This window comes from Fringilla coelebs, assembly GCF_963513975.1.
Source record: "Fringilla coelebs genome assembly, chromosome: 1".
NCBI classification, from domain to species: Eukaryota; Metazoa; Chordata; class Aves; order Passeriformes; family Fringillidae; genus Fringilla; species Fringilla coelebs.
In genome coordinates, this window is record NC_140028.1 from 44,925,600 (window position 1) to 44,952,797 (window position 27,198).

Genomic DNA, 27,198 nt, shown 5'->3' on the forward strand with positions numbered 1-27,198 from the left:
GCATGTGAGCAGCGGCGGGAGCGTTCCCCGAGCCCCGAGGCAGCGCTAAGAGGGCTCCTCCCTCCGGCGGCAGTTCAGCCCGCCCGGAGGCGCAGCGCGGAGGCGGGCGGGCATCGCCGCTGCAGCCGCCCGCGAGGAGACAGCAGGACCGGCCACAAAGCGCCGCCGCCCGCCCTCCTCCGCACGCCGCGGCACTGCCCCTGCCAGCCCCGCTCCCGGAGAGGGAGGGCGGGAGCTCCCCTCGCCCCCTCGTCACCTTCTCGCCGCCCGATCCATGGGAGGAGCGGGCCGCCTCCCCCTAGGAAGCGCCGCCGCGGCTCGCCGGGACTGAGCGGAGCGGCCGGCGGCCGGCGCGGCGGGAGGATGCCACTGCTGCGGAAGGTGCTGCGCGTCTCCAACCGCTCCATGCTCGCCTTCATCTTCTTCTTCTCCTTTTCCTCATCCTGCCTCTACTTCATCTATGTGGCCCCCGGGATCGGTGAGTCCAGAGCCGCCCCCTCGGGGAGCGGGGGTGAGGGCGGTGTTGAGGGGCGCGCCCGCCTCCCCCGGGCTGTCACCGCGGCGGGGAGGGCACGGGCGGCGCCGGGCGAGGGGCGGCTCGGCTGTCGGAACCCGATCCCGCCCGCCCGGGAAGGGTCGGAGTGGCCGGCGGGGGCGGCGGTAACGTGCGCGGATCCCGCATCTTTGTTCTGCTGCTTTCAAACGCTCTAGAAGGTTCATCTGCATCGCGAGGTAGGTGGATGCTGCCCTTGCTTCTCCGGCTGGCGAAGTGAGGCATTAAAGCGGCTCAGCGTTTCGTCGTGTTACAGTGTATGAATTGGGAAAGAACTGCAAAACTGCTGGAGTATTAATACACTTAAATGTATTCATCTTTCAGATTGTTAGTAACTGCATTAATAATAAAGCCCGTGTGAACAAAAATGAAGAGCCCGTTTGAATATTTGTTTTTTACTTCTGTTAGTGGGATCTCTCTCTCTTCACAGGTTTTACAGTTTGGTAACTCTTCCACTTCTGAAGGAACCACTTCAGAGGGAGACAAACCGTTGATTTAGAAGAAGCTTCATAAAATAACTGCACAAGTTTGTTTCTAAAACAAACCAAAATAATGTGCTTGTTTCCTTAGTTCACTCTTCTGCTGTTACTGGGAGACCATCAGGCTTTTTCTCAGAGGATGACCGTTTTAGAACTGGTTAGCATTACCCCAGAGCTAAAGGCAGTGGTATCCTGTATGGTGCTCTCTGGGATTTCCTTGTGTTGGGTGTCCCTTGATTAGGGAACGTTTTCTTTTTTTTCCCCAGGGAACATTGCCACGTATTTCTGCACATCTCCTTGCTTATCAGGTGTTACCTAAATACTTGCCAAATCATCTCTCTCTTCACCCTTAGCGCTTAAAACTTCTCTTGCAGTCATTGCTACAAAATGTCCACACTGATGTGACCACTGAATCTTCAGGAATTGTTTCCTGTTGATTGTGTCTTTATGCTACTTGGCTCCCTCTTGTTCATTTTCTTCTCTTTAACTAGTAAACACTTTCAAGGTGCAGTTGTTGCTTCTATACTTAAATTGTTCTATATAGTTCACCTATCATTCTGTGGCTTTTCTTTACTTATGTACTTCCTACAATATTGACGAGTCTGCCAATTATTCTTCTAGTCCAAGTAAATAAAAAAAAAATATATTAGGAAATCTATAATATTTATAGGGTTAGAATTCTAAACTTTCTTGTCTGTCAGTGAAAGGGATGTGATGTAGTCTTGTCTGTCAGTTTCCCTGCTGAAAGGGATCTGATGTAGTCTTCCAAGTGAGAATGATGCTGATGTCCACTTAGGCATCTTAGGTCTTTGAGATGCTGGTGCAGGACACATATATAAAGTAGACTTTAATTGCAAGTAATTGATGTATAAATCATATATCAATTACTTGCAATAGCAGAGTGCAATTTCTGCATCTTTAAAAGTGAAACCTTACAACGTCTTACATAATGTATGCAGCTGTAGTTTTACTTTGTTACTTAAATGTTTCTTGCTAATGGGTACTTTGTTAGGAAGAACATTGTCTCACTAAGCAAGGCTTATGCAGTACCTTGCTCAGAATCAGAGCCTTTAGTGATGAGACTTTAAATTTCCGACTTCATCTTTCTGCTCAGCTATTGGGAATTACATATCTTTTCAGCTTCCTTTGTACCAGGAAAGAAATGAAATCAACAGTATGTACCAAAGGTGTTCTTGGGGTAGGTTATTTAGATCTGATCAACCCTGAGGGAAAAAAGAATCATATTCAAATGATTCTCTCTTGTTGTCTCAGACACAAATACTGTAGTTGACCCTTTCAAGATGTGGTTTAACAAAAATCTTGGGTAGTTACATGAGTTTGTGAGATTACAGCTCTTTCCAGCCCTTGGTCAATGCTGTGCTGCCCTAACTGTATCCAGTGGTGGTGTGAACTCATCCAGCTGAAGTCAAAACCAGGCAACAATGAAATCATTCCCGCTCTGTGGCACTTCTTAGGTCCATCTTGAAATGCTGCTCTCCTGTGCTGGTCTGAAGAATCCTGGGGAAGAGACTTTAGGAAATGGTGAAGGGCAGTAGGAAAGTTTTACATCTCAGCCTATCGGCCTGCAGATGTAATGCTGATTTCCCAGGAATTGCTCCTTAAAATGTTACTGTGTGGAATGGAGAGAAAGGTCAGATATTATCTAAAACCCAACAAGCTTCCTGGCAGTGTAGTGAAAATGTAAGTTGTAAGAACAGAAGATTCTTAAAGCACTTAGGAACACCTAAGTTTCAGGCAGATGATTCATCTAATAATCTTATGCTGTATGCTCATGGCATTATACATATTGTTATAGAATAGAATATTTCACTGTACTTGCACCTTTTTACCATGTGTAATGAAATAGATGCATCTAAGTCAAGGCTGATTGTGTGTGTGGAGAGAAGGAAGGCTAAAGATTGCTCATTGAAGCTCAGCTACCTTACCTGTTAGCAGCTTTTCATTAAAAATGTTCTGCATCTAAGTCATAAATGGTTGGGATGTGTCACAATTTATGTGTACAGATGTGTTTTACTGAAGATATTTTAGTTCACCAGAACTAAAATATTTTCTTCCTCAACAAGCTACAAGGCACAATGTCAGAGAGGAAGAAAATACTAAGTGTGTTGTAGGGAACTGGAGCTGCTCTGAGGCTGGCTTCTCTTTGTGGTAGTCAGAGGAATTGAAAAGAGAGGGAGAAGTTCGACTCCCAAATGTTTTATGGACCAGCAGTGTCCTGGAAGGTGGGAAAGGAAAAATACATGAGTTATGCAGCAGAATGGTTTTGTGAGATGTCAAAGTCGATTGAAATTTTGAATTCTTATGGGCTAATGGAGTGGGAATCCCCCTTGGCAAGGAATTCATGACTTATCAAAGGGAAAAGACATCTGCACATGTAAGCCCTTAGCACTGGAAGAATTTGCAAAGAGGTCACTATCACATTCCCTCTGTACTTCAAACTATTTAGAAAATACAGTTACTGCATTTTTTCTCACAAAACTGCAAATTTTGTAACAAATGGAGTTTAGGTCCACTTGAAGTATTGACAATTGTTTAGAACAAAGAAATCATAATTACTTATATTAAGGTATTTAATCATTTGTCCAATATTTTAAAGTTTTCATTTGCACCATAATTACAGATATTGCAATAATATCACTGTTCAGTTTGTTTTTTGAAGAGACCTCTCAGAATGTTAGTTCTTTGGGAAACAGAAGCTTTTATTATTCCATGTACTTCGGAATACAAGAGGAGGAAAACCACATTTTCTTGTTTTCAGACATGGTTCTGTGTTCTGAGATGACGACTGCAATTATAGTACTGCAATTAATATAAAATATATATGGTTTAAATGGTTGAGAAGAATTCATACACTAGATTTGGATTGTTTGTGTGCCTGCTTTTCCCTTTTCTGTAAGCACAGATGATTGGATGAGGTAGAGGTGATTGCAACCCCACCTCAGCACCCTGGTAGTCTTTTGATAATCAGAGGAGCTGAAACACAAGAGCAGATAGATTTCTAACTATTTATTAGAGAAGACAACTATTTTTCTAATTTTAATTTTTCCTGTTTAATTCAGTGGATATTTCAGAGGAAAACCTTAATAGATAGGATGGCAAGTTAAAATGGTCAAAAACATTTAAAGTGCTTAAAATTTAAAATTTTCATTTAAATGCTTAATGACACTTCTGTGAGATAGTCTCAAGTATTCAATAAAAGCAGATAAGAGGTGCTGCTTCTCCAGAGTGACCACTTTTGTGACAGTAGTTCATTTTGTGCTCCTCTGGTAAAAGCAGAAACTGAAATTTCTGATCTTGAATTAATAGCCTGTGATTCTGTAACTTCATTGAAATTTGCAAATATTCATGTATTAGTTAAAGACTGAAGAGGCTAGATAAGAGCAGGAATATTTGGCGCCAAAATGGGGATTTTTTCAGTATTATAGATAAAAGTAGTAATAAAAAGGACTCAAATAATTTGTGTCTGGTCCTGACAGCCATCCAGAACCCATATGTAAGTTTGAGTTTACATCGTGGAAAGGATCCAAAGATTAAGAGAATAAGACAAATTAACAAGGAATGGTGACCAAGGGAGAGCATTTGCTGGTCTAATTTCACTGCCAAACCAATCTGAGTATTGCAAGAGACAATTTTTTTTTCTTTTTTTCCTGTTTTTCCCATTTACTCTCAGTACTATAATTAAATTACATTGGACAGATCTCAGAAAATGATCTCTTATTCATCCCTGGGTTATTCCTTTCTGTCCTGTTCCAGCAGAGAACCTTTGCCAGATTAGGAGGAAGAGTATCTTAGAGCTCTCCATATCGTAGTCGATTGCAGTCTAGTTTTTCTGCCAGAGGGTGCTTGAGTACTGGAACAGGCTCTCCAGGGAAGAGGTCACAGCATCAGGCCTGACAGAGTTCAAGAAGTGCTTGGACAATATTCTCAAGCACATGGTGACGTTCTTGGAGTGTCCTGTGCAGGGTCAGTAGTTGCACTCCATGGTCCTGATGGGTCCTTTCCAACTCAGCTTATTCTGTGCTTGTCTGCCTTGGATGTAATGACCTATGCAGTTCAAATAAGAACTGGTTATGAAACAGTGCAGTGATCAAAGAAGATGCAGTCTGCTTTGACATCAGTAACTAGGAATCCTGAAGGGTGAAATGAGTTTGAAGAGGAAAAGCAGCTAATGTTTTCTCTCTTATGGCCTTCTGCTTCTTTTATTAAAATCTTGCTACTTTTTTGTCAGTCCTAACCAAAAGGCAGCTGTTCAGCCTGCATGGAACTTGAAAACAACTTTATTTGTTTTAGCTCACAATTTTATATAAATCTATTTCCTTTTCTGTTACTAGTTTTACTATTAGGAAGAATGATATCACTCCTTTCTGAACTTGTGCAGAAATGGAGAAGAGTGCTGAAAATGCTATCAGCAAGATAAATGCTTATCATGGCTTTCAGGTGCTGAGCCCATAAATATGGACACAGCCTTTGTGCTGGTATTCTTTGTTCCTGGCATCTGTGGCAGTTGTGGAATTTCTAAAGACTTGTTTGATTACAGAATAATTTAGAATGGCAGGGGCACCTGGAAGTCACCTGATCCAACCTCCTGCTGAAAGCAGATCCTACTGGATCAAATTGCTCAGGGTCATGTCCACTTGAGTTTTGGAATAAATCCGGGGATGAAGATTTTGTTGTCTCTGTGGGAAACGTGTTCCAGTGTCAGACAACTGTGAGAAAAATGTAATATGTAATTGTAATATCCCTTATGTTCATTGCCTTTTCACTGACTACTTTCAAGTGTCCAATTTAGTCTTCTCTTTACAAGAATACTGTGTCTGTGAAGACAGCAAAAAACAAAAAATGCACCCACCTCTTAGCCATTTCTATTTCAGACTGAGCAAACTCATTCATTTTAGTTTCTGACTGTCCATAATATGCTCGATTTTGGAAGGTTTCCTCTGGGCTTGTTCTGGTATTAATGTTTGGTTCTTACTGGGATGCCCAAACTGGACCTAGTGCCTCAAATATGATTTTAAAACCTGCTGAAGAGACAACAGTTGCTGGTATGGATGTGCTGGTTATACTGTTGCCAGTACAGGGCAGGATACTGTTGACTGTGCTTGCCACAATGGTAGGTGGCTGATAATACCTTGTCTGAGAGCTTTGCAATCGAACCTCTGTATAGGTTTACTGCAGCTCAGGGGCTGCAGTGAAACAGGACTAATACGACTTGCTCGTTTCTCATGCTGTGTGAAAGTATCTGATAAAAGGCTGATGAGTTTTGCAGGGTGTGGTAGATGTTCATGTTTGTATTTTTCTTTCCCTATTATTGCCTTCTTTTATTTCTTTCTAGGGAATTATTCTCATGGGTCTCTTACAAGTTGCTTGAGTAAATGAAACTTGTCTGTCCCATTGTTTTGTAATTTCTGCAGGGAAATGCCTGTACTGCAGAACTCGTTGTTGTTTGAGAGCTATTTTCAGCTATATTCCATTATTAAAGTTCACCTGTTATTAAAGGCTTCATTTGGAGCAGCAGTACTTTCATTAGCTGCAGAGTTCTTCTTGCTTGCATTGCAGTTTTTCATGTCAGTTGCACAAATTATCATCAAATCCTTTACCTGTGAAATTGTAATTTACTTTCTGATTAATAGGGCCTTTTTTCTCGTGTGCAGAGAGGAAATGGAGGTTTAAACACTCTGCTTGATCTCTGATTTTCAGTGATCAAATGTTCCTCTGCATTCTGACTAAGCGCTTGAGCTGCTTGAACCCACTGAACTCAGGCAGTATCATGGGTACATTTTCTGCCTTGGTCTGGGTGGTGCAAAGACTTTTCCATTATGCTGGCCCAGCACAGTCATTCCTCGCACTTGATGCTGAATAAATTATTGTAGTTCTGTTATTCATGGCTGTCTTTCACTTTTACCATCAGATTAACTTTGACTAAACATGCATATTTATTTCTGAATCAGTTCTGCATTTTTATCTGATAGTTTTCTTGAAGCCCTAAGGTGTTACTTGTTATTAGTCAGGGAACTTGCCTGCATAAGATTTCAATCAGTATTCATTTTGTGATGTTGTTCTTCGTCAGAAAACAGAAAAAACCCAGGTATTTATGGTCTGCAGCTAACTTCACAAGGACGAAGTAATTATGAGACCTCATGTGAAATGAGTTTTCACTTAAGCCACACAGTTATTTGAATGCATTCTTCTCATGGGTTGAGAAGGAGAGATTGTATACCCTGGGGGCATTTATCTGAACTGTGATGCCTTACGGGCAGGGCCAAAGCTTTAACCATTTCCACACCTGTCTGTGGTGAAAGATAGCTTATCTATGGCTTTTGATTAATAAGACTGTTTCTCCAAGTGACTATTTTTACTTGCTTTTCTTTAGCTCTTCTCTTAGGTAATCTTTTGTATTCAAATTATGCAATCGTATTATGGGGAGCAGCATGAAATAATTATGCTTTGTGTGGGATCCAGTGCTAGATTCTTGTAAGCACAGTGCAGAGATTGGTTTCAGGGCTTTAAAATACAAAAGCTTTTTTGCAAGGTATTACCAATGGTCACTTCACTTTCTTAGATTTGAGCTTGTCCTTCTTTACCTTCAGTTCACTGTGCATTTATTGAATTATTCTACAGTTTACTGGGTAATCAACTAATAGCCTGAGAGGATAGAATAGTATCAAATATGTTAGAAATTTTATTGAACATTGTATCCTTTATCATGCTTAAAACTACAGCTAAGGAAAGAAATGTTGATTCAATTTTTTCACTGTAAATGAAGATCCCCTCGTTTATTGTCTCTCAATAATAAACAGTGAACTGGTATTTATCCAATTCCTCAGACTTGCAGTCAGAGGACTCATCCATTTGACATATCCATTGTTGCAGAGAATATACAGAAGTTATTAAAAGTACAGAAGTATTAAAAAACCAGAAGTATTAAAAAAACAATTTGGAGCTTCTCTGTTGCGGCTGATACAGATTTGTCCATCTGCACCATTTGAATGATCACTCTTAGCCACCAGAAACACTGGTAGCTTTTGTTTTTGTCAACAGATTGAGGTGATTTATGTCTTTCTGAGATATTTTTCTTATAAGGAGGTAAACGTACACAGACTCAAATGCAGTCTCACTATTCCTGTGAAATAAGATAGGATTTATTATTATTTTACAAATAGTGCAAAACTGCTATTGAATATTGAAAAACAAACCAAGTAAAGAATATATTTCAAGGCACAAAGTTTTTTCTTTTCTTATGCTGTTGTATCTCTTTTAAAAACAACTTCTGATTAACAACAAATGTGTAAAAAGAAATACAGTGCTAAGGAAGTTGGACACTTGCAATGGTATTTATTGATGTTTGTTGTAGATTTCCATTTTTGAATAGGAACCAGTTTACAGCAGTCTTACATTACTTGGAGTATTGTCCTTCATTGCTAAATTGTTTAATGATTCAGTTTCACAGCCTAAAGTCATTATCCTGGAGAAAGATTCTAGCTCTGGAATTGTAACTGTGATATTTCAGAAGCAATCTCAGCAATCTATTTACTGTTTATTTAGATTACTCATAGAATTTAGTCTTTAACACTTCTATGTTAATTTGCCATGTGTGAACTCTGCCAATAACGTATTTCTAACTCTAGTATTGCTGAGAACAATATCCCATAACCTTGAGATAAGAAGAAATCCATGTGGGACTTGTTCTAGAAATGCCCCCATGAGATGATTCCCCATTATTACTAGTGGAGACCTTTCTGTTAACCTGTTTGAATCCATACCAATTTTTATGCAATATGTTGAATGTGCTTTTCAGAAGTCCCATGAAAGCAGGTGTTGACTAGCACATGAGTAACTTCAGGGGCAATGGTCATTTGTCAAGACCTATTGGCTGTAAAGCCAAGTTTACTGCATTTGGATCTCGCAGAATCCATGGGTTCTCTATGAAATATTTCCTATCTGAGTTTTTCAGCTTTTTTTTTTTTCCTGGAAAGATCAGTGAATAATGTTGCTATAACTTCTCTGATGATAGATCATCTTTTTTTTTTTTTTTTTTAAAAAAAAAAGGGCAGGTTAACTTTTTGCTAATTGCTTTGAAAATATTCTTGACATAGTGCTTTTTTCCATGTTGCTGGGTTTGTTCAGCCTTGGTTTTCTGGTTTTGCTTTGGCAGAATAAAAGCTGCATTTGAAAATCAAATTTGTGGCCTCTAAGTTTGTTCATTTTTGTTTGGCATTTCAAAATAATTTTTGGTAATAATTAATACTTTCTATGTTTTTAAAGTCATTGCATTTTTAACTTCCTAGTCCTGTTCAGAATGTCAGCCATTGACCCAGTTTCAAACTCACTTGTCCTGTTGCATATTTTACTACATTGGTTGCTTCTAAATGCGTAGCATACTTTTTTGGCTTTGCTTTGGTGTAGGAGTACAGCATGATAACTTACTAAGTTTCCATATAAAAATGAATCTTGTGCTTTTCCTGTGAAGTTGTGGGATGATAAACTAAATGCAATATTGTGAGAAGTGCTTAGATTTTTGGTGTACTGCTTGGAAGGAGCTTGATTCCCTAATGGAGAGGGATCTGTGAATGATACAATTTTCTTTAAAAAAAGGGGTAAATAGTCTTCAAGTGAATACATAAATAACAAAAAGCCAGCTGATATAAAATGTTGAGCCATTTTTACAGATTTTTTATACTTTCAGTATGAATGCATTGCCCCCCCAACAGACTAGCACATAAAACTATTAATAACTAGTGAGCTATAAAAATTTGAGAGAAAAAATGATTCATCTGATACTTTTAATATGTCCTCTGAAATACAAGATGATCCCTTTAATGCCCTAATGTGTGTTATCAGAATGAGTTTTAAATAATGCCCTAAAACTAGGACTTTTGATTACTGACATGTGGCTGTGTGTTCATGATTGCTGATGCAGATCTGGACCAATTGATAGGAGAACTTCATCTGAATTAGTTATGAGCTCTGAACTCACACACTGTTGATTGAGACGGAACACTGAGTATAGTATTGATTCCAAGGTGTACTATATGTGTGTGTTGTCTTATATTCCTCACTGCACTTTCCATCTGATTAACCTGTAAACTGTGTGACAGCCTGGATTCTATGTTTCTGGAGCCAAGAATTCTCTTTCTTACTTATTATGAACCATGTACAGTGAAATAATATGAATAAAATTGCTTCTAGGTTTTACATTGTTAGATGTTTTCTTTGGTTACGTGTGAAATTTTGCCTTCCTGGTTTGTGCTTTGCCTGGCACTGTGACAGTGATGGTTGGTACAAATGCAGAAAGACAAAAGTAGATGAAAAATCACAGATCACAGTTGAGGTTGGAAGGGATCTCTGGAGATTATCTAGTCCAAACTCCCTACTCAAGAAGTACCACCTGGAGCCAATAGCTCAGGCCCTTATCCAGAAGGCTTTAGAATGTTTCTGAGGATATTCTCCACAACCACTGTGAGCAACTTGTGCCAGGGCTCCATCCCCCTCACAGTATAGAAGTGTTTCCTGGAGTTCAGGTGGAACACCCTGTGTTTCAGTTTGTGCCCACTGCCTCTGGTTCTGTCCCTGAGCACCACTAAAAAGTGGCTGGCTCTGTCCCTTTTTGCACCTTCCCTTCATAGATATTGTGTACATACACACCTGCCCTTTGTGCACATGCATGTGACCCCCTGAGCTTTCTCTTTGGGGCTCAACAATCCCTGCTCTCTCAGCCTTTCCTGATTGAAGTGATGCTTCAGCCCCTTTGTCTTCTTCATGGCCTATTGCTGGATGGTCTCCAGGATGTCCATATTCTCTGTTCCACTGTGGAGCTCAGAACTGGACACCATACCAGGTGTGGCTTGAACAGTGCTAAGTGAAGGTTGTGAAGGATTGACCTGCTGGCAGCATTTTTCCTAATGCATCCCAGGATGCTGTAGGCCTTCTTTCCAGCACATTCCTGGCTCATGTTTCATTTGATGTCCACCAGGACCTCCAAAGCCTCTTCTGTCAAGCTGCTTTTCAGTTGGATGCCCCTAAGCATATTTTGGTGTCTGGGGTTGTTCCTTCCCAGATGCAGAAATTTGCACTGTTCCTTGTGAACTGTGTGAAGTTTGTGTCAGCACATTTCTGCAGCCTGCTGAGGTACCTCTGCACGGCAGTATGGCCCTTTGGCATGTCAGCTACTTACCCCATTTTTGTGTCATAAATAAACTTTGTGAGGTTTTGTTCTGCCTGTCATCCAGATTATTAATGAAGGTGTGAAACAGGAATGAACCTGGTATTGACCCCTGGGCTAGTATTCATCACTGGTCACTGACTCACCCTTTGGGCTCGGTCAGTCAGCTTTTGGTCCAGCTCACCGTTTGCTTAGCCAGCCTGTACATCAGCAGTTTGTCTATGAGAGTCTAATGGGATACAGTGTGAAAGACCTTACTGAAGTCCTGATAGACAATGCCCCCTGCTCTTTCCTTATCTATCTTTCATCAGAGAAGGTTCCCAGGTGCTGACTGTTTCTGATGATTTTCTTGTCATTTATGTACCTGAAGAATGGTTTCCAGGATTAGCTGCTTGATCACCTTCCCTGGGATCAAGCTGAGGCTAATCAGCCTGTACTTCTCTGGGTCTTCCTTCTTGAAGATGGGAGCGACATTTGCTTTCCTCTAGTCCTCAGGCACTTCTTCCACTCATCATGATTGATCAAAGATGGTCAGGAGTGGCTGTGCAGTGACATCTGCCATCTCCCTGAGCACTTGGTACCTCCCATAAGGGCCCATGGACTTAACCTGTGCCCTGTTTGCTTAATTCTTCCACCAAGGGCAAGAGTACAACTTCCTTGCCCCAGACTGGTCTCAGGGAGTTGGACTTTCTGAAGACTGGTATTGTTAATAAAAATTGAGAAAAGGTGACTTTGAGTATTGCAGACTTAACTGTGTGTCTTTCTCACTGAGCAAGGGGCTCACATTATCCTGAATTTTCTTCTTATCACCTATGTACTTATGGAAATGCTTCTTGCTGTCTTTGACATCCCTGGCCAGACTCAGTTCCATTTGGGCTTCAGCTTTCCTACCTGCATCCCTGGATGCTCAGGTGTTTTTTCTGTATTCCTCCTGCATTCCCTGAGATTACTTCTTCCCACTGTATTATTTTTGTGTTTGGTTTTTTTCACTGGAGGTCCTTGTTCCTCCATGCAGGCCTCCTGGCATTTTACCTGTTTTCACAGTTGTTGACATGGATCTCTCGTAAGCTTGAAGGACATTATTCCTGAATATTACCCATCTTTCTTGCCCCTATCTTCCCTTGAGGGCTTTATCCCATGGGACTCGACCACACAGATATTTGAAGAGGCCAAAGTGTGCTCTCTTGAAGTCCAGGGTTGCGAGCTTTCTTTTGTGTCTTCCTGCCCCGTGGATCCTGAACTCCAGCATCTCATGATCTCTGCAGCCAAGGCTGCCTTTGATCTTCATATCCCCAGTGAACCCCTCCTCCTTGGGAAGTACGAGGTTCTGCAGATCACTTCCCCTCACTGACTCTGGCGCTTGTGGCAGGAAGTTGCCATCAGGGAACACCAGGAGCCTTCTGGAATTTTATCTGGCTGCCTTCTGCTGTCAGTTATCCCCCACCCCAGTGGAAGAAAAGCTGCATTTCTCTGTTGCTGTTTTGTCTTGTGTGGGTTTAATACTTTGTTGCTGGTGCTGCTGGCTGGTGTGACACACGAACTGCTCCCTTTGTCACAGCTCTTTGCCAACAAACCTGTACCAGTAGATGAGATTTGTTTTTAGGACTAAATTAATATATTTGATTTTTGCCTGATGTTTTAGCTTCTGATGTAATTAATTGGCTGCTCAAGCATCTGCTGCTACCTAAGCAGCTGCTGAATGATAGTGGAATAAACTGAGGAGATCTGAACTCTTTGTAACTGTGATTGTGCTGGAGAGCCAGGTAGTGGGGAAAAGGCTGCCCAGAAAGGACAATGTTTCATTCCCAATTCATTCCTGTTGTATTTGTGTAAAGCTGGATAGTGTGTTGACAAGCAGCTCAGCAAGAAAGGAGGTAGACCGCAGGAATTACTTGATAAAAACATGGCAAGGCTGGATCTTCCTGGCAGCCAGAGCAGCTCTTGCATACTTCAGCCAAGGTGGCAGCAGGTTTTACCTGGTTGGGTTTTTTCAATTATGTCTTTTCATGATGTCTATTTTGAGACAAATGCCTTTTCTAACTTTCACAAAGGTCTTGTGTGTTTGTGTTTTCTCCTCTGTGTGAGAAGGGATAAGTACTTCACTAAAGGGAAGATGCAGGTGCTTTTGTAGAAAATCTTGTTTTTCCAAGGTTTATGTCTACATTATCTGGGCTGCAATAACATTTCCCATAAAAATTGAGAACATTTATGTGGCCTCTTGGTTTTGTTGTGGACTTGTTTGAAAATTCTTAATCTCAGTTCTTTCCTATATCAGGTTCCTAAGACTTTTGCCCTTTTTATTGTTTCCTCCATTTCATTCCAAGGGAGTGAGCAAGAAACTTAGTGGGGGTTTAGCTGTTAGCCACATCAACCCACCACACCTGGTTTATGGGAATTATCCTTCTATAAACCTGCTGAAAGCTCTATAAACCTTCTGCAGAGTTAAAAATTCAAGTGACTTTAGCTTTTGGTATCACATTAAAAAGAAGAAGAAAGCACACAGTCTTCCAGAGATTAGCTCTGAAATCAGTATTTACTAACAGATTTATATTAAAAAACCCACTTTATTTTAGTGTTAGAATAGGAAGATATTGAAGAGAAGAGCTGTACCTATGGGAGAAAAAAACTTACTTGGGGGAAAAGATTATACCAATTTAAAATATATTAAAGTTTGAAGAAAGAAATTTTTTTGTTAGTTAAGAATTTTTTGTCCTATTTGAAAGGCAAATATACACAAGGTTTTACTTTCAGGAAAACCTTGAATTTTGATTTCTTTTTGTTTGAAGGTAAATAATTGTTCTTGGAGGAACAGATGAAATTGCCTTTATTTTAATTCCAAAAGGAGGATGTTTCTTAAGTAACTTCATATATGAATTCATGAATTGTACAGATTCCTTGAAATGCTCAGTAGAGACACCCTAAAAATCCCAGTATCTGAATGGAAAACTACAAATGGAATGAAACACTTGGAACCACAATGTGTTACTTTATGTGAATTGTGTTAAAATTTTGAGAAGTTTTTGTGTAATTTTTGTGTAAGGAAATCTGAATGCTATCTGTTGTCTTGAATCCCGGTAAGAATCTTTCTTCTGGGATTTCCTACTTGTTGTCAGGCCAAGGTTGTAGCTTTTTTGTTTTGTTTTGCTTCTGTTTTGGTGGCCAGAAAGTGTTGAGACAACTTCAGGACTGTAGCAGCTGAGTAACTATTACACTCATGTAAACTCTTGCTAACACAGACAGTTAGTCATGCTGGCCAAGGGTTTAGAGAATTACATGCCATGCACAGCACCTGACATGTTCAGAGCCTCCCTTTTAGCTGTCAATATTCCTTGTTTTGGTAAGGAGTTCTTTGAAAGCCATCCAGGACAACCGCCCCATTCATTCATTTAAAAATTACAACATTATTGTAGGACTTTGAAATAGTATTCCTTGAAAGATTGGGCTGTTGTGGTTTTTTAAATCTCTGTGGGTGTTGGTAGTATTGTTTGCTAACGTGGTGGAATTAATCACTGTGTTTCCCTCTGGAAATGCCCCCAGTCCCTTATGCACAGCTCCCTGTAGCTCTGGACTCTCTGCCTCGGGCTATAAGAAGTTTTGGGTTGATCTGGAGTTACTTGTGTTGTGCCACTGGTGCTGGGTCATCTGATGGAGTTCCTGAGATAATTTTCTAACTTTTCTTTAATCTCTTTACTCATTTTTCATCCCTGGTATGTTTAGTTCTTTCCCCCAAAGATGCAGAGCATTTTTTTGTTGTTAGGGTGGTTACTAGTTACAGGGAGCCAAATATTCCCCAGAAAACTGAGTGCTTAATGACAGATGATCCCTCTTTGACCCTCTTTGCTACCTTCTGTTAAGGAAATTTGTCCTTCCCTTTGCAATATTTTTTTAGTTCTTTGAGGCCTGGGTAGACATTTGCTCACTCAGATATAAATGTAACTTCAATTCTACCTTACTACTTCTGTTGAACACAAAGAAATGTCTTGAGGTCGTATTTTAGGCTTTGGGTGCAAGACTGAGACAGAGAAATGTTTCATGCTGTTGTTGTTAGTGAGTCACTTAATTACTCAGAATGTTGATTTACTCACCCTTGATGCCTATAATAAATATTTAATGTATAATTATAAAACATTAATACTTTGAGATTGGCAGAGATTTGTAACAGTTGTATAACAAAGCAGCTGTTTGGAGTGAATGAATAAACAGTGCATTTTGACTGGAAGTTGTGTTAACTAGTGGGTAAAAAAGGGACCAATTTTTGGGACTAAAAGATTTTCTAGACATTTTTTTTGTCCTATAGTTCAATTATGTTTTCTAGATCTATATATGAGACATGTATCTACATATGAAAATGTTTTATTGGTAAATTACATTTTCTTGTCACTCTCAGTTGCATTTTGTTAGTCAAAGAGAAATGAAAGTGTCATATAAAATGTGTATTGATAGTCTTTAGTTTTGGGCTTTGAATAGAGCCATGGTTGTGAATCCATTTTATTCTTTTCTATTTTTGCTGTTAGGTTTCACTGTGTGGACCTTCATCTCAAAAAATTGTTGTTCACTGACCATGGATTCAGACACAGTAAAAAATCTTGAACACATTGCAGATGTATGTTAGAATAATTTGGAAATACATTATTTTAATACAAATTTAAAATTGCTTTTTTTGTTTTATCAGCAAACACGTATCTCTTTATGGTGCAAGCTCGTGGTATAATGTTGAGAGAAAATGTAAAAACAATAGGACACATGATAAGATTGTACACTAACAAAAATACTACACTGAATGGCACAGGTAAGAATACTTTTTATTTATTTTTTAAAAGACCTCTTTTGTTAATTTTAAAAAAAGGCCAATAATTAATGACATAGCTTGATTATGAAAATTTAGACCCAAATCCTACTTCTCTGAAATTGGAGTCAAGGTCAAATAGTTACTATTTATCAGTTCACTTCAGTAGGAAATATTTCTATTAGCTGTAACAAAGATACTTGTGTTTAATTATTATTCCTCTAGAGCAATAAAATGCTTTTTAAATCATGCTGCTAGGAATTTGTTAACTAAAAATTAATGCTCTCACCTGCATGATGATAAGCTACAATTTCAGTGGATAACATGGGATTTTACAAAAATCAATTCTTCTTTTTAAGATTATCCTGAAGGAAGCAATTCTAGTGACTGTGTTGCTCAAACAACAATGTATCTTCCAGAGAACTTCACCTACTCTCCTTACCAACCTTGTCCAGAGAAACTGCCTTACATGAGTAAGTTTTAAAGGGGCCCTAATGTTTATCTAGTAAATTAAATTGTATTTTTAAAAAAACACAGTTATTTTAATATAAAATATGATTGTAAGGAGTCTAAGTATATAACAGAAATGAATGAATAAAATACATCTGATAATGCACAATGATGCTTAGCCGAAGTTTACCTGTAACTAATGTGTCACTGATGTTTTGGTGTCTTTACTAATCACTTTTACTAATTTGAAATCAAATAATTGAATTACTGACTTGTAAGAGAGAAAATGTCACATCGTTTCTGAAGTTATGTGTAGTGCATTCCACAATTTTAACCTCTTGTCTTTTAGACATGGCTTAATCTGTGGGCTCTGATTCAGTACAAGCAATTAATTAAATATCTAATATACCAGTTCAGATCCATATCCTACAAAAAAATGTTGCTGGCAGCTGAACTGAAATCTGATCACATTTTCTTCAAAGAAAAAGAGTGGATTTTATTTGGATAATCTAGATTCCATTATAATATTTTTTAAATCTCAACTGAGTTTATCTGTTGAAGAAAACAGAAACAGTGCATGTTACCTGTGTTTCTTCTCAATAATGTCAGATTCTAAGCTTTGTTTTCTATTTTAAATACACAGACATGGAGCCAAAAGTATAGATCAGTTGCTGTTGCCTATGAAACTAAATCATTTAGAAAACTGTCTTAAGCCAGGTAGTAATTAGCCCCATGGTATGATAATGTACTTATTTCAATCTCTTTTCCTCCTCACATAGGGTCTTTCAACATCACCTTTTTGTATATTATTGAGCATCTAAACAAATAAAACCAAATTATTTCAATAGCAAATTTTTAGCTACTTTTGGAAACATAAAAAGTTCAGCAAATGGCAAATCTGGATAAACAGAGAAACAAGATATGATGTTTTTGCTGATTGAAAAATGCATATAGTTAGTATGTTTAATGCCACTTTCAGGGGATCTGGCAATTGTAATTCTGTCAGATTAATTCAAAATGAAGTAATTCTACCAGTAATTTCTCTATAGATCTCCTTGTTGCTGCTCTGCTTTTACCATCTTTTTTTGTTAATAATTGCTCTGTACTTCTATCCTGTTTAATTTAATAGAGAAATAATAATTTTAATAGAAAATAATTCTCTGGGCAACTTGCTTTTCAACTAAGGGATATGTGTTTCCCTTTTTGGTTTCCATGTGCGCCATTTTAATCATCATCTTTCTTTCTAATTATAATCTAAATAAAGCATCTCTGAAGATCTTTTAATTTAATGAAATGTTGTAGGAAGTGTGAGATAACCAGGCAAGAAAGAGTGTGGAGTCACGTATACTTTGACATCCTTAATTAGTCTAAGGTTATTATAGAAGTCAACTTCTCTTCTTTGCATCAACTTGCCATATTTATATCATGAAAGGGGCATGGCAAAATCATATCTGGTCCCAAGTACATATGCTCTTAAAATAGGAACAGCTATGGCCTTTTTTGTATGACTCAGGTTGGGCAGTGCTGTTGTAATTTGTAAGCAAAACACTTCTTCTTTGAGATAGAAGCAGTGCAAGAATCTGTCTTTTCCTTTGGAGATAAACTGATAATCCCAACCTTTCTAGACTGCATAGTTTCTAAAGCTCCTGTCATTCTTGAATTTTTTGCACCGTAGACTGTCCTTAATTTGATTTCTTTCTAAAGCATCATAACTGTCTTAAATCCTGGTTACAAAACAAATTAGTTTTGGAGAACTTTTTTTTTTTTTCCACACAGCAGCAGTTAATACATTCCAGGATGAGATTTTCTGGTTTTGTACAATTACATTGTGTTGGCTCATATTAATGTGCAATCCATTATAAACTGTAAAACTACCTGGCAGCATAGCCAGGCATTGCTTGTTTTGTTGTGCATGCTTCATTTTTCCTTCAGTAAGAAACCATCCTTTATTATTTTAAATTAATTTTACTTTATTGGTTTCTGTGTGTACCTCATTTGTTGAATTAATTTTTTTCTGATTTTCTTCAAAATGTTTTTTTTCTTTTTCAGTTTTCTTATTTTGTGGGTTGTATAAATATGTTTTATTGCAGCCTGCTAGACCCTGATGGAACTAGTGAATAATAAGTGCAGTTATTTACAGAGATGCTTTCTCCTGCCCCCCACTATTGATAAGGAAAAAAATGCTGATTTCCAGTCACTCATGTCATGTGTGCTTTTGATAGTACCCATACTTCAGGTTTTACTATAGCTTCTTTTTAAACTCCCTGGATGGAATTTCATCATGTCCCATGGAGTTAGAAGCACCCTTATCTAAAGGCTTTATCTAAATACTGTTCTACCATTCGCTGTTTCTTTAGAATTTAAACTGTGGTCATCTGATCACATCTGAACTTTTCTCAGAATACTGGGATATCTGAATCACATCATTTGCTATTTCCTTCCCTTGCTGGTGTAGTAATTGACCTTTATTTGTCTTTATTTTCCTTTTAGATTCTGTATTTGAACTGAAAGGCTCTTGTTGCTTTTCTGTCTTTTGCTAGTTGAAATTGATTTTTTAAATTTAGATTTTAAGTTTTAAAAATTTATTTTGTACATGTTTATATACTAGTCCTTTGTTGATTGACCTTGATTCTATGTTTCATATGATTTCTTTTTTGGGTTAGTGAAGAGTTTCAGGCACAACCATTATGCTAATGTAAACTTATTTTTAAATAATTATTTTTATTTTTAATTATTTTAAAATCTTTATTTCAATCTCTGTAGGACTAACTTGTTCTAGTGTCTATCTATACAGGATTTTTAGCAACTGCCAGGTTTCCTTTTTTCCTAAAATGATTAAATTAATATGGGTTTCTTTAAATATGGGTCTCTTGAAATAGCTCCATAGTGTACTGTTGTTGATAATTTTTCACCTATGATTTTACATTAAAAAAGTTGCCTTCTTCATTTGCAAGTAGTACTATATTTAATCATATCCCAAACGAAAATAGCTCTTGCAGTATCTTCTACCTTCTTCTGAAAACAATACTTATTCCTAGTATGTTCCAAAAATTTCAGTATTTTCAAAAGATTTACATTACTAGTCAATTTGGTGACACAAATGATCTATTTGGCACAAATAGGATTTTTTGTGTATGGACACATGGGAAAAAATGGGACTGATTTTTGGACTGACCTTAAACCATCCCTCACCAAAATACTTATCTTTGTAGACAAAAATAAGAATAATATTTTATGGTGTTTGTCAGAAAGTTCTTGCAAGATTTTTATGTGATAATTTAGAGTGTAGTAATTGCTGAAGAAAAACTTGAGCTTCTGGTTAATGAGTATTACTTAGTCTTCTCCCCAGATTTTCTTGCTTCTTTCTGTTGCTTTTGAGGGTATTTACTCTGAATCATTATTTCCAGTTTTTAACTTTTTACACATGCATAAGCTAATGACTGACAACTTTCAGCTGTCAACTGATGTTAATGTTTTCTCATAGTAGGCACTAACCTGACTTTTTTCAAATAGTATTGTGGTCTTTATTCAATAACTTACTGGATTTCAGTTTCATGCCTTTGCAAATGCTTTTCCCATTGGGGTTATTAGTTCTACCAATGGTAATTCTCAAATCCAGCCCATTGCTATGAATTGCTTTGAAGCAAATAGTGGTGAATTAGTGGATGAAGACTCTACATGAAATGAACATATCATCTAAAATTGAGGAAGTTTGTTGAGTGTAGTGATGATACATTTTCCTTTAATGTGGAAGTGGAGCAGGAAGGCACCCAGAATTTGAGTAAAGGTTCAGTAGTGCAGATGATGTAGAACTGTTGACAGTGGTGCTTGAAAGGCAACCCAAATTTTCTGTAAGAAATGCAGAATTCAAATACTTTGCTTGTTCTGTGTCCTTTGAAATGAGTATTTTGTTTATAGGTTTCATGGAAGGATTGTTTAGTTTTGGAAACACTAAAACTTCATTCTGTAAGAATTAAAGATTAGGAGGGTAGTATAAATTTTTCTTTTTTTTCTGTAGGTAGTATAACTACAAATTTCTGATGCCATTTGTCCATGATATTCCTTGTAGCATTAGGTCAATTTTCTTAATTGAAATGAATATATAAGTTTTTTTTTCCTCTCTTTAGGAGGCCTTATTGATGTTAATATGAGTGAAATTAGTTTTGATGAAATTCAGCGACTGTTTTCAAAAGATTTAGACATTAAACCAGGAGGACACTGGAAACCAAATGACTGTAAGCCACGGTGGAAGGTTAGATGCTGATTTGCTGTATTGGTTTATTTTTTTCTTGTTAGTATATAAGAATAATTTGCCATTGCAAACACTCAGTCTTTGGTGCTATATATGTAGTATCATAGTATTTGTAGTATGCCATCTGTGCTCAAGAAGAAACTTCAGCTAGAAGAAAAATTTAAATGGATCATCAAGAACTTTTAAAGGTTCATTAGCTGTAGTTACTAAACATTTCATCATATGGATGCAAATCTGTCCTATGTGTCTGTTGCTTGAAGTATAACTAGAAGCAAGTGAACATAAAAGGAAAATCTTATTTATGTTTTACTCAATTTTTTCTTCGTAATTATTTGAGCAAATAAATTTTCAGCACACTTTCCTAGGGGGAACCAACACGTAAAACACTGAGCCAATTTAAATGTAAAAGCTGAAAAGCCATGGGAAACTTGATCTGTATTGAAAAATTAAAATTTTAAAATGCTGATATAATAGCTTTTTTTGTTTTTCTGAAGGTGGCTATCCTTATTCCTTTTCGGAATCGTCACGAGCATCTTCCAATTTTTTTCCGTCACCTGATACCCATGTTGCAGAAGCAGCGGCTGGAATTTGCCTTCTATGTGGTTGAACAGGTAACAGCACCTACTTGAAAAGTGACCTCCAAGATTCCTTACTAAAAGGGGTTTGATATTCTTACCAAGGTTTGGATGAATGCAGAATTTAAAAATTGTTACTCTACTCTTCTACTCCTTTAAATAAAAAAGGAAAGCTCTATTTCCATTCCTGATCTTGAGCAGTGGGCAGATACACAATGCTTTTTTTCAAATGTAGCCTGTAGAAGGTAACATAGAGGTAATGAGATGGCCTCTTAGAATCTATTGTAGTTGTAAATTTTCAAGGCAAAAATGTAGGTCAGCAGCAGTGTTCCTCAGGGCTCAGTTCCAGGGCCTTACGTTCCGTGGATGCAGGAGCCAAACGCACCATCAGCAAGTTCCTGGTGATATCCAGCTGGGTTGTGGTTGACTTTTAAAGGATGGGATGCCTTGCAGAGGGTTCTAGATAAATTGGAGCACTGGGCAGTGATTAATGGGATGAAATTTAATGAGTTAAAATGCCAGACTCTACAGCTAGGGTGGAGTAAAGCCAGGCACAAGTGTAAACTGGGAGAGGAGCGAGTGCCTGGAGAGCAGCCCTGCCCAAAGGGATCTGGGGGTGCTGGTTGGCAGCAGGAGCCAGGCTCACTCCTGGCTCACAAGAGTCAGCAGTGTGTGCCCTGGCAGCCAGGAGGGCAAACCCATCCTCAGGTGCCGCCAACCCAGTGTGACCTGCTGCTCAAAAGAGGCACCCAAAATTCCCTACTATGAGAAAAATATACTCTAACACACAATTTTTTGTGTGTATGTTAGAGTAGGTTTTTCTCATAGTAAATAGGGAATTTTTTGTCTCCTCTTGATTTTTACAATGTCTCCTTTGTTTTCTGTGTGAAGACAGGTACACAACCTTTTAATCGTGCAATGCTCTTTAATGTTGGCTTCAAAGAGGCTATGAAGGATGCTGTCTGGGACTGCATAATATTCCATGATGTGGATCACTTACCTGAAAATGACAGAAATTATTATGGATGTGGAGAAATGCCGCGCCATTTTGCAGCAAAGCTGGACAAGTACATGTACATGTAAGTAAATGGTTTTACTCACATTATTTCTTAAATACTCAGAAATATTTAAAAGTATGAATTTTGTGACACTATATATATATACAGGAGGTGAAAACAACAAAGCATCCTCCTACTATGCTATTTATAGAAATGAATAGTTAATAAAAGAAAGATTTAAATTTAGTTTCTACATTTGATGTGTTACTAATTAGAAGATATTGTTTATGATTTCCAATCTTGTGTTGAGCTTGTTGCAATGATGTTGATCTCAAAAAAAAAAAGTCTTTGTATGTAAAGGAGGAAAATCTTACCTAACTTACTAGAAATGATTTCTGGCTGCATAAACACTTTTACTGGCTGTTACCAAAGAAAAGCAGATAATCTTTGGTAAAATATCACAGGAAAAGTGTCTTTATCTTCTGATAAATGTACACTTTTATTTCTGCTTTTTAAACTGAAAATTTTCTTACTGCTAGACAATTTTGTATGTTGTCTCTCAGTCTCTATTGACATTTGGTGAATGTAGTGGGACCTGCAGTTTTCTTACCTCTTTCTCTTCTGTCAGTTTACATTAATGATGTGTCACTTGCTTCTTAACACTCTGTTATCTCATGACATTCTTGGAATCACTTCACAGAAAGCTGTAGTTTATTGCTTGCTGCATGTATGTATTTGCTATCCTGGACTTTGTGAAATTAATCAACTTGACAACCTGGTCAACTAACAGATGAAAAGCAATGCCTTGAAACCATGGCTCTGTGTCTGGACTTCAGGTTGTCAACCAATCAGCAGTTAAATGTTTAAAGATTTCATGTGCATTTAAAAATAAATGAATTAACACCTATGGATAAATAAAAGATTTCATCTATCTTTGTATGTACTTTTAAGACACTTAAAGCATTTATATAATGTCTATATAGGTAAGTATTTACAAAACTGATACATTTTATATAAACAAAACCAGATTTATAAAATAAATTTAAAATCAGAAAGTCCCATTAACTGTCATATTCCAGTTGGTTTCGGTGGTCTGGTTTTGGGTTGGCAATGGTTTCTTTGTTGGTTATTTTGGAGGTGTGTATGTGGGGTTTTTTGAGAGGCAGGAGGGGGTTAAAACACCTGCTCTTTCAGTTACATGTTGAAAGGCAAATATAATTGCAACCTTCTCTACATGCCATTAAGATTCAATTGAATCCTGTGTTTCCACAGAGATCAGAAATTACATGATTGTTTATTTCTATTTTCTTTCCCCTTGCATTCTGGAGTTATTCAGTGTGGCAATTGTGTCCTAAGCAATGGTAAATCTTTTTGTAGGTGGTCTTAACTCCTTGAAGGTTCCAGATTTGGAAGTGTCTCCTGAGAGAGTTTTGTTTTATGAAATTGTGTGCTGAAAGAAAGCTACTTTACTGTAGCAGCTCCTGAGTTAAGGATGCAAGTTAATATTGATGGAAGTAAATATAGATACTTAAATGTTTTAAGGGGTTTTTTAGATTGAAAGTGTTTGGAGCACTGGAAATCACATTGTCTGGGGCAAAGTATGTTATATGGATAGGCTGTTCATGTTGGCCAACTGCTTATTGCTTAATTAGGTGTGTAAGCAAATACTGACAGGAAAGCCTGTAGATCCTTTTGATTCAGAAGTTTATCTTTTAAAAACTGGAAAATGATTTTTTTAACTCAGCATGCCATTCACTGTTTAATATATATTGTTAAATGGTTTCTCTCAAGTTTTACCAGTTCTGTAGAATATAGTCATAAATTAAAATTATTTAATTGATGCATTACTGATTTATAATTTTTCAGTAGATTAAAGAGGGGTTTTTCAGTGTCAACATAAATAGTTTGAGGGCTTCACTTAGCACTTCAACTGTAGGTCTAAGTCAGCCATGTGAAATTCCTGGTATACTTTTGTTCCATATGTGTGATGCTAATTGCAGCTACAGTTTAGGAGCACCTTTTATGCAAATCAGACACTACTGCAAACCTTTTGTTCAGCTTGGTGTATGTGACTTAATGCTGGCAATCCATGAACCAGCTTCCCTTGGTGAATACATTCAGCCTCTGATCATGTCATTAACTTGGGACTCTTGCTTTTTTGGAAAGGTATTGTTTAAAGAGAGGCCTACCTATCAAAGTTCAGCTAACAATATAGAATTTGTCTTTTGTTTCCAGCCTTCCATACAATGAGTTCTTTGGTGGTGTAAGTGGCCTGACAGTGGAACAATTCAAGAAGATCAATGGTTTTCCAAATGCCTTTTGGGGATGGGGTGGAGAAGATGATGATCTTTGGAACAGGTGAGCTTTGAGCGCTTAGGTCTTTCTGTACCATCCAACCTTTGAGACCATTTAGGTGCTTTTCGTTCTGTCACTTGTTACATTTTTGTAATTTGTTTTAAATGGACAAGTTCTACTTAGTTTGCTTCAGAAATATCAGAAAATACCATTTGAAGGAAAAAGTATGATGTTGTTTTTCCTTGGCCTGGGGACAACTAGTAGTTTTTTAAGATCTGGGTCTTTTAACAACAGATATAACAACAGGTGGTCACACTAAGCACATTACATCACTCTTACTGCTAACATAATGAAATATCACCCCACAGATATGTAGTGTAAGCATGAGTTTCATGTCTTAGGGGCAGTGTTTGAGAGAGAATTTAAGTTGTGAATATGTTGTTAGTCCCAGAGTGAACAATGGGACAGCCCTGCTCATGGCATTGCCAACTGCTCACAGTGAATGAGTCTAAACTGTTGTAACAAGCTGTTGAAAGTGTCTGCATCAATTTATAGGAAAAGAGATATCTTTTAAAGGACAGGTTTGATTTATACTTTTTTTCTTGCTATTTCCATGCTTTTATTCTGGAACAAGCAAGAAATATTAAATATGAAATTATTATTTTTCACTTTGTTTTGCCAGCTTTTTTAGTTGTTTGGTTTGGAGTGTTGCAGGTTTTTTTAGGAAGGGAACGTCAGTGAACATAAAAACTTAGCTTTAAAATATTTGATGTGTATTTTTCACTTTAACTTGTATGACAAGTTATAAAAAGATGTTTTTACAAATGTTTATGTGTTATACTGCAGGGTTCACTATGCTGGATACAATGTAACAAGACCAGAAGGTGATTTAGGGAAGTACAAATCCATTCCTCATCATCACAGAGGAGAAGTCCAGTTTTTAGGACGGTAAGAAAAACAGAGAAATAATCAAATAGTACAGCTAAAGATGTGAAATTTTTTTCTTGCATACACACATATGAATAAGCAGTCAGCTCTTATCAGTGCAATTTCCTCTTTGGTGCTAAAATTTGTATTTCCTTAAATACGTTACGTTTGCTGTTCAGATATTTTTTATTTAACTATGAGAGAGACTAAATTTGCGTGTCAGAAGATATTATCATCATAACCTTTGATCCATAATGATGATGTTCCATAATAGTTTGGGCATTAGTGCTGGCAGGGCTCCATCAGTTGGCTATTTTGAATATTTTGCAAAAGGAAGCAGTGCAGCTAGGGCAAAGGACTCCTGCATGAAAACTGACTTTGAAAGTCCTCAAGGATTGGTTTCTTCCCTTATATTTCATTGTTTTTTGAGATACAGGTCTTCTTTTTTCCTGCATATGTTGATTTAAACCTTTTGTTTTGGGATTCCTTTCTTTTGCTACAAAGATACAAAACACTTATACTTGCCAGTAGGTTCTGGCTGCCCTGAATAAAAACCAGAATACAGCAGATGAACTACACATAAAATTTAGAAGGTGAAGCACAAAATGAAGTTTTTATGATAAGTGTTTTCAGGTTATTAGAAATACTGCTCAGTTCTGTCATCTTTTTCTGGGAACATATTTTTTCTCTTTTATTCAGTTTTGAATTATGAATAAAATTATAGACACGCACAGTAGAGATAAGTAAATCAGTTATAGGAAATGAAAATGTATATATGGATAATTGGGGGAGGAGAACTTTTTTTAAATTACCTCAAATTTAGATGTTTGCAAATGCAGGAGTCTCAAGAGTGAAATGAAAATAATTTCAGACATTTAAATGTATAATGAAGAATAGTGAAGATTCCTAAATCTTCCCTGAACCCCTTAGTTGATTTTTTAGCAAAAGAACATGAAGAAATGGAATAATCTTTAAAAATCTATTTAGTTTGGGACCATAGGAGATTTATGTATTGAATGCTTCCTTTGTTATTTAGTCTTAATGTTAACTTCTATATGTGACCATAAAATCTAATTGTATTAAAAATCATTAAAAGCTTGTTTTTAAACCTAAGGTAGGTTATTTGGTAATTTCAAGGATCTGAAAAGTAGTTTCAGAATTTAAGGTATACTTCAAAATTAAATGACCGTCACAGTATCATGTCTAACATAACTGAATTGTTTCTTGCAAATCTTTCTCATTTTTCTTCTTCCGCCTCCTTCTGCAGATACAAACTTCTGAGGTATTCCAGAGAACGTCAGTATATTGATGGGTTGAACAATTTAGTATATACTCCTAAAATATTTGTCAGTAGATTGTATAAAAATATAACTGTTAATCTCCTACCAGAACTTGCTCCTGTTAGAGACTATTGATGGAAGTGGAATGGCAAGAATCCTGCCAGAATAAACTTTTAACACTGGAAGCTACTGATAAACACTGTAAAACAAAACAAAACCAACAAACAACAGCTTAGAATTAAGAGTTTTTTGACCAACTGAGGATGCATATTTGGGATGAGAAGTGATTGTATGTACCATGTGTTTTGATCTGAAAGAAAAGCCAGCAGCTACCACTCAGATGTTTACAGCATGAGACTACTGTTCAAGCCTTCATTCTTCACACTCTCTATCTAAACTACTCAACTATATAAACTGCAGAAA

General features: G+C 37.4%; 1 protein-coding gene across 1 annotated transcript; it reads left to right on the forward strand.

Annotated features, from left to right (window-relative positions):
• Positions 1 to 363: 363 nt before the first annotated feature.
• B4GALT6 (beta-1,4-galactosyltransferase 6) lies at positions 364 to 26,910 on the forward strand (the record flags this gene model as incomplete). The annotated part of the gene is made up of 9 exons (XM_084204896.1): positions 364 to 478; positions 15,885 to 16,001; positions 16,358 to 16,471; positions 20,576 to 20,700; positions 21,195 to 21,311; positions 22,167 to 22,354; positions 24,509 to 24,631; positions 25,415 to 25,516; positions 26,763 to 26,910. 9 exons carry the CDS (start codon positions 364 to 366, stop codon positions 26,908 to 26,910), a joined length of 1,149 nt encoding a protein of 382 aa, XP_084061022.1.
• Between the last annotated feature and the right edge of the window lie 288 nt (positions 26,911 to 27,198).